Source organism: Phocoena sinus, chromosome 16, assembly GCF_008692025.1.
Source record: "Phocoena sinus isolate mPhoSin1 chromosome 16, mPhoSin1.pri, whole genome shotgun sequence".
NCBI lineage: Eukaryota > Metazoa > Chordata > Mammalia > Artiodactyla > Phocoenidae > Phocoena > Phocoena sinus.
Window position 1 is genome coordinate 72,520,900 of NC_045778.1, and position 9,018 is coordinate 72,529,917.

General features: G+C 35.2%; 1 protein-coding gene across 1 annotated transcript; it reads left to right on the forward strand.

Annotated features, from left to right (window-relative positions):
* The first annotated feature begins 6,152 nt into the window (after positions 1-6,152).
* On the forward strand, positions 6,153-7,194 carry LOC116741337 (protein CASC2-like). The gene is given in 4 exon segments (XM_032607601.1): positions 6,153-6,244; positions 6,474-6,543; positions 6,984-7,057; positions 7,059-7,194. Coding segments are annotated over 4 exon segments (372 nt in total).
* Positions 7,195-9,018: the final 1,824 nt, after the last annotated feature.

The window sequence follows — 9,018 nt, forward strand, 5'->3', positions numbered from 1 at the left end:
GCAAGGATCTCATTCAGATTCGATGGAGAAATCAAAAGCTTTACAGACAAGCAAAAGCTAAGAGAATTCAGCACCACCAAACCAGCTCTACAGCAAATGCTAAAGAAATTTCTCTAGTGGGAAACACAAGAGAAGAAAAGGACCTACAAAACCAAACCCAAAAGAATTAAGAAAATACTAATAGGAACATACATATCGATAATTACCTTAAATGCGACTGGACTAAATGCTTCAACCAAAAACACAGGCTCACTGAATGGATACAAAAACAAGACCCATATATATGCCGTCTACAAGAGACCCACTTCAGAGCCCCAGGGACACATACAGACCAAAAGTGAGGGGATGGAAAAAAGATATTCCATGCAAATGGAAATTGAAAGAAAGCTGGAGTAGCAATACTCATATCAGATAAAATAGACTTTAAAATAAACAATGTTACAAGAGACAAGGAAGGACACTACATAATGATAAAGTGATCAATCCAAGAAGAAGATATAACAATTGTAAATATTTATGCACCCAACATAGGAGCACCTCAATACATAATGCAAATGCTAACAGCCATAAAAGAGGAAATCAATAGTAACACTATAATAAAAGGGACTTTAACACCCCACTTCACCAATGGACAGATAATCAGACAGAAAATTAATAAGGAACTGAAAGCTTTAAATGACACAATAGACCAGATAGATTTAATTGATATTTAACTTAATTGATATCTAATTTAATTGATATTTAATTTAATTTAATTGACATTTATAGGACATTCCATCCGAAAACAGCAGATTACACTTTCTCCTCCAATGCACACAAAACATTCTCCAGGATAGATCACATCTTGGGTCACAAATCAAGCCTCGGTAAATTTAAGAAAACTGAAATTATATCATGCGTCTTTTCTGACCACAACACTATGAGATTAGAAATACGTTACAGGGGGAAAAAAACTTAAAAAACACAAACACATGGAGGCTAAACAATATGTTACTAAATAACCAAGAGATCACTGAAGAAATCAAAGAGGAAATCAAAAAATACCTAGAGACAAATGACAGTGAGAACACGATGATCTAAAATCTATGGGATGCAGCAAAAGCAGTTCTAAGAGGGAATTTTATAGCAATACACTCCTACCTCAAGAAACAAGAAAAATCTCAAATAAACAATCTAACCTTATACCTAAAGGAACTAGAGAAAGACGAACAAACAAAACCCAAAGTTACTAGAAGGAAAGAAATCATAAAGATCAGAGAAGAAATAAATGAAATAGAAACAAAGAAAACAATAGCAAAGATCAACAAAACTAAAAGCTTGTTCTTTGAGAAGATGAACAAAATTGATAAACCTTTAGCCAGACTCATCAAGAAAAAGAGGGAGAGGACTCAAATCAATAAAATTAGAAATGAAAAAAGAGAAGTTATCACAGACACCGCAGAAATACAAAGCATCATAAGAGACTACTACAAGCAGCTCTATGCCAATAAAATAGACAACCTGGAAGAAATGGACAAATTCTTAGAAAGGTATAACCTTCCAAGACTGAACCAGGAAGAAACAGAACATATGAACAGACCAATCACAAGTAATGAAATTGAAACTGTGATTTAAAATCTTCCAACAAACAGAAGTCCAGGACCAGATGGCTTCACAGGTGAATTTTATCAAACATTTAGAGAAGAGTTAACACCCATCCTTCTCAAGCTCTTCCAAAAAATTGCAGAGGAAAGAACACTACCAAACTCATTCTATGAGGCCACCATCACCCTGATACCAAAACCAGATGGAGATATTACAAAAAAAGAAAATTACAGACCAATATCACTGATGAATATAGACACAAAAATCCTTAACAAAATACTAACAAACAGAATCCAACAACACATTAAAAGGATCATACACCATGATCAAGTGGGATTTATACCAGGGATGCAAGGATTCTTCAATAAATGCAAATCAATCAATGTGATACACCATATTAACAAACTGAAGAATAAAAACCATATGATCACGTCAGTAGATGCAGAAAAAGCTTTTGACAGAATTCTACACCCATTTATGAAAAAAACTCTCCAGAAAGTGGGCATAGAGGGAACCTACTTCAACCTAATAAAGCCCATATATGACAAACCCACAGCAAACATCATTCTCAGTGGTGAAAAACTGAAAGCATTTCCTCTAAGATCAGGAACAAGGCAAGGATGTCTACTCTTGCCACTATTATTCAACATAGTTTTGGAGGTCCTAGTCACAGCAATCAGAGAAGAAAAAGAAATAAAAGGAATACAAACTGGAAAAGAAGTAAAATTGTCACTCTTTGTAGATGACACGATACTATATATAGAGAATCTTAAAGATGTCACCAGAAAACTACTAGATCTAATCAATGAATTTGGTAAAGCTGTAAGATACAAAATTAATTCACAGAAATGTCTTGCATTTCTATACACTAACAATGAAAGATCAGAAAGAGAAATTAAGGAAACAATCCCATTCTCCATTGCAACAAAGAGAATAAAATATCTAGGAATAAACCTACCTAAGTAGGTAAAAGACCTGTACTCAGAAAACTATAAGACACTGATGAAAGAAATCAAAGATGACACAAACAGATGGAGAGATATACCTTGTTCTTGGATTGGAAGAATCAATATTGAGAAAATAACTATATTACCCAAAGCAATCTACACATTCAATGCAATCCCTATCAAATTACCAATGACATTTTTCACAGAACTAGAACAAAAAATCTTAAAATTTGTACGGAGACCCAAAAGACCCCGAATAGCCAAAACAATCTTGAAGGAAAAAACAGAGCTGGAGGAATCAGACTCTCTGACTTCAGACTACACTACAAAGCTACAGTAATCAAGACAATATGGTACTGGCACAAAAACAGAAATATAGATCAATACAACAAGATAGAAAGCCCAGAGATAAACCCATGCACCTATGGTCAACTAATCTATGACAAAGGAGGCAAGGATATACAGTGGAGAAAAGACAGTCTCTTCAATAAGTGGTGTTGGGAAAACTGGACAGCTACATGTAAAAGAATGAAATTAGAACACTCCCTAACACCATACACAAAAATAATTCAAAATAGATTAAAGACCTAAATGTAAGACTGGACACTATAGAACTCTTAGAGGAAAACATAGGAAGAAATCTCTTTGACATAAATCACAGCAAGATCTTTTTTGAGCCACCTCCCAGAGTAATGGAAATAAAAACAAAAATAAATAAATGGGACCTAATGAAACTTAAAAGCTTTTGCACAGCAAAGGAAATTATAAACAAGAGGAAAAGACAACCCACAGAATGGGAGAAAATATTTGTAAACAAATCAACGGACAAAGGATTAATCTCCAAAATATATAAACAGCTCATGCAGCTCAATATTAAAAAAGCAAGCAACCCAATCAAAAAATGAGTGGAAGACCTAAATAGACATTTCTCCAAAGAAGACATACAGATGGCCAAGAGGCACATGAAAAGCTGCTCAACATCACTAATTATTAGAGAAATGCAAATCAAAACTGCAATGAGGTATCACCTCACACTGGTTAGAACGGCCATCATCAGAAAATCTACAAACAACACATGCTGGAGAGGGTGTGGAGAAAAGGCAACCTTCTTGCACTGTTGGTGGGAATGTAAATTGATACACCCACTATGGAGAACAGTATGGAGGTGTCTTAACAAACTAAAATAGAATTACCATATGACCCAGCAATCCCACTACTGGACATATACCCAGAGGAAACTGTAATTCAAAAAGACACATGCACCCCAATGTTCACTGCAGCACTATTTACAATAGCCAGGTCATGGAAGCAACCTAAATGCCCATCAACAGACAAATGGATAAAGAAGATGTGGTACATATATACAATGGAATATTACTCAGTCATAAAAAGGAATGAAATTGGGTCATTTGTAGAGATGTGGATGAATCTAGAGACTGTCATACAGAGTGAAGTAAGTCAGAAAGAGAAAAACAAATATCGTATATTAACACATATATGTGGAACCTAGAAAAATGGTACAGATGAACCAGTTTGCAGGGTAGAAATAGAGACACAGATGTAGAGCACAAATGTACGGACACCAAGGGTGGAAGCGGTGGGGGTGGGGTACTGATGGGATGAATTGGGAGATTGGGACTGACATATATATACACAAATATGTATAAAATAGATAATTAATAAGAACCTGCTGTATAAAAATTAAATTAAATAAATTTCAAAAAAAAAGATAAGTGCTCAACCAATGAAAGCCATCACTAGCCAAGAACATATTGTGCAAAGTAGGTGCTTGATATGTGTTTTTGATTGCAATTGAATTCAGCTAATGTGAGCACAAAAGAAGCTTCTTGGGAAAACTATATTTTATATTTTTCATTTAGGGAACTCATTTAACATAATCTCTAATTTTTTCACATGTCTTCGGTTAGCTAAACTCCCCCCAAGGTGGTTCTTTATCATGCTATCATATTAGAGAATGGTTATTGGTTTTGTTTTTTCTCCAGCATGTTCAAGTTTTGGAGGGAAATCATACCCTTCTTCCCATGCATTGACGCATTCAACCGAGGGAATCAGTGAGACAACAGATGTTAGAGACAGATGCCCAACTATCCACTCGATAGTCAGGCTTAATGAACTAACACAGGAAGAACAATTACAGACTTCATTAATTATACTCTAGGTTCAATTCCATTGTTAATTCTAATCCTTTATCTGAGCTAATGACTTCAGGTTTTCTTATAATTTGTGCCTATCAGTGAATCATAACATCTTTAAATTTCCATGACTGTGTAAAATTCACACTGTATATATATAACTTTCTACTTCCAAAAAAGACCTAAAGTATTTCTAAAGATACATGAAATCCTTCAAGATAACATGATTTCTTTAAAAAAAGGTATGACTATAACATGAAGCAAGGAATAAAGTTAATATAAAAATGTATACTACAAAGTCTTACACATTTGTCACAAGTTCTATATTATAAACAGGAAGAGCTCAGACAGCTCAGCCAAGATTTTCATCCGTTAACACTTAAAATCAAGGCACAGACTTTCGTTTAGGTAAACCTCTAACCATAGTAAATCCACTCTAATTCAGTAGTTTGCTTATTGTTTGTCTTTGTTATTCTTGCAGAATAATGATATATTACAGGCTGTCCTGTATTCCTTAATAGTTTATTACAGAAACCAAAACAAAAATTCCTTCAGTTAATAAAACATAATGAAAATGCATTTTTGGTCACTTGATGTACTCTGGCCATCTTTTGAGAGGAGGGTAATGAAATTCTGGGCTTCTAACCTTTAAGATGCTCAGTCTTGCTCTTGAACTAATGCATATGTGCTCATTTGCATACTCTCTTTCCCTCCCTCTTGGGCAAGCCACACTGACACCAGGAGCCTCCTTACCAGGCACCGAAACTGTTTCAAGATGTTTCAAGCCGAGAAATGGCCACCTGCATGCATTCTGGTCAAGATTTTAAGTTATCCTACCACTCAAATCTTCCTGAGGAAAGTTCAAAAGGTGTTCATCTGAATCATTCATGCTTTTGTTATCCTTGACCTAAAGCAATCTGGTGGATTTTTCTTTTGGGGGCGTGGGGTAGAGAGGACAAACTTTTTATTAGAAAATGTAAAAAAAAAAAAAATTATATGCTCCAATATGTCAATAATTGTATGGATTTATTTTTTATTGTATTATAAAACTATTTTTTATTACTTTAAAGTTCTAATATGAGGTATAATAAAATAAATAAGATTTATAAAATATCTACTGTCATTTTGATCAAAAAAGAGAACCAGGTATAAAAATATGACTTTAATCAACTACACTTCAATAAAAAATTTTAATAAATAAATAAAAATTAAAAACCCACAAGGTATTAAAAAAATCAATTAATATTTCTTTTCTCCTTTTAAAGATATGACTTTACACAAGTGCATAATTTTATCTTATGCATATATACAATTTCTTTTGCTCACGCAAGCTAAAGTAGTAAATAATACAGCTTGATTTACTGACTTGGTTTAAAACGCCTAAGCTAGAAAACAGTTACAGTAGCAGAATTTTATTTACATTTATTAGTATAGAAACCTTTTTTGTGATTTCAAGACCAGAAAATGCATGATACATGAGAAGATGCACCTTCTTCTGTTCAGTGAGAAACGTGTGAATCAATATCAACACAGAACTGCTGAAGAAAGAAAACCTATATAGTGTGGGTTATTTCACCTTCGCAAGCTGGGAGCCATTAAGTAGTGGCTCCCTCCACTCCCCCCGCCCCCTTCGGTGAAACACATCCTGAACATTGGGCCCACCTTTTCCAGAAGAATGTGCCCCACTGCCCCTTGGAAACTCCATTTCGTTTACTTGGTTCAGTTAGTTAATGACGGTCCATTTTGGCTCTTTCATCAATCATGTCTTTCTGGACTGTCAGTTTCACAGCAATGATTACCAAGCCTTTCCAGGCGACATCCACAGACATTCTCAAAGAAAAACCCAGATCCACTTCTCCGTTTAGGATGTCCTAGGGACCCATCTCCTCCACTATCCTTCCAAATGAAAATGAGTTATGTGAAAAGGGGAAACCCCACCAGAAAATGGATGTTGGCAGCTCAAGTGTTAATCTAGAAATCTTATTATTTGGTGCTGGAAAAGGGCATTGTAACAAGATGGGTTTTTTATACAATGCAAACATGGGGAATGCAAAACATTGGCAACCATGAAAATAAGATTTAATTTGGAATCACAACACACAGGGTTTTTACTACTTTAAATTCTTCTTATTCAATCATATTTGCTATAAATATTCAATAGAAACAGTTTTCCAGGATTGAAATAGTCTTTAAGGAAGCAAGCCATGTGTGGTTTTTCAGTCAAGCATTTTCATGCTTCGCTAACTGTCAGGCTGTTCGTGTTCCTTTCCCAAAAAATATTCTTTATGACTCTGCTTAGGTCTCTGAAAAGCAACTTATTCTCTGGAGACTTGAGGAATCATCTACACATCACAATTCTATAGACATCAATGCATGAAGCATGTGGATGTGCTTTAACACAGAGGCAGACCTTCCATTTGGACATGGCCACCTGTCCACGTGTCACTGAAATTAATTCAGCCCATTGTGAGTGCCTGCCTGGAAGCCGGAAAGGCCAATTTCAGCTCTAACTCTGCCACTTGTTGTGTAACTTACTGTTTAACTTTGGGTGAGTTACTTTCCCACAAAGGACCTAAGGTGTCTGATCTTCAAAATACGGAAGTTGGGCTCCATGAGGGATCATCAGAATACTACAGGTGGGCTAAAATCTGTCTGCTACCTGCTTTTGTAAATAAAGTTTTATTGAAACACAGCCATGCCTGTGAGTTTACTATTATCTGCAGCCATGGGGGCAGAGTTGAGTAGTTGTGACAGAGCACATCTGGCCCCCAAAGCCTAAAATAGTTATTATCTACCCATTAACAGAACAAGTTGGCCAGCCCTGGACTAGTTGATTTTGGGGGTCCTCTCCAATTCTAGAATTCCTTATATATTCTATAAAACACCTAATATTTATATATAAATCCTTTCAATCCCCAAATCTTTATGGAGCTTCTCCTGTGAATTACGCCTTGTGCTGCTTCAAAGGATACATATTATACATTAAGCAAACTTTATAATAGTTTCTTTTTCTTATAGGATTTAAATTATGTTAACAGCTCTTGGAAATATCCAAGGCAATATTTTGGGGCAAATGTCTTACGATTTGATTATCATTGTTAAACACAACATATCTTTTTTTCTACTATAAATATTTAAGAAGTTTTTAAAAAAGTACAGCGCAGGAGACATCGCATTAAGACATCATTTTAACAGATTGTTTAGCTTTCGTAATATAATTTGACATCTAAACATAAGCTGAGAAGGATCTCCCTCAAAACCTTTGATAATATGATTCATTGTCAAATGTTTGTTTTCGCTATCTGGCACTCATTAATTAATTCTTTTTAATATAGCTTGGATTTACTGATTTTGAAAAAGAGAATTATTCTTATTGATGTTGCTAAAATATCCAGGTGGCTTGAATTTCACCAACTAGATAGTTTAATCTAGCACATTTGTGTAGCCCTAATCAAATCTTTACTAACAGATGTGAGAAGCCCAGTACCGGAGCTAATGTTTGTGTCTCTATGATAATTAAATTAGCTCAATAAGGAAAGTAAATGAAAACTAATGACCAAAATTTTCCCCTAAGCTTGTGTTATAGTCTTGAAAACATGTTTTTCCTACCAAGTTTTTCAGTAATGAAACACAAATTGAGAACTTTTAATTTAAAGACATATATTTTTCAAGAACTAGTCATGCAGTAAATTGTTTATAATCAAGTAATCATGTAACACTTTGTTTCACCCCAAAGTAAAGCCTACAACTAAGCCAAAATTCATATTTGAGGTTTCCTGACAAATTCATTATAAAGAATGGAATAATCCTTTCTTTTGGCCAATAACATAGAAAACTTTCTTTTCTAAGTATTATCTCTTCATGCTATTTTCTAATGAATAGGAAATACCTTTCTCAGGTTGAATGATTATTTCCACGTATAATTAGTTCCTGCTTACGACAGTGCTGTACCAATGTCATGGCTCAATGAACTTGCTTTATCATTCATTAATCATAGCTTTCATTGAGCTCCAGGTGACAGTGCCCACCACAGGCCAAATAACTTCTCATTTAAAGGCAATTTGTAGAAATAGGAAAGTTTAGAAGTCTCACGTTCACCAAAGGATTGAAGAGTGTTTAAAAAGCCAAGATCAGGCATTTTATGGATGGTGAGCTCATGGAAGAAGGGTGGCTGATGGGTGAGGGCAGATGGCTTTCTGGGGAGGCCGTGTTGCAGCTGCAGGTCAGAGCACGCTGGATGGTATTCCGTGTGGACATGAGACACAATGCTGCCTCTGTTTCTGTTCCGCTGTACTCTGACCTTGCTGCAGGCGAAGTGGTGTTACAGCTGCACT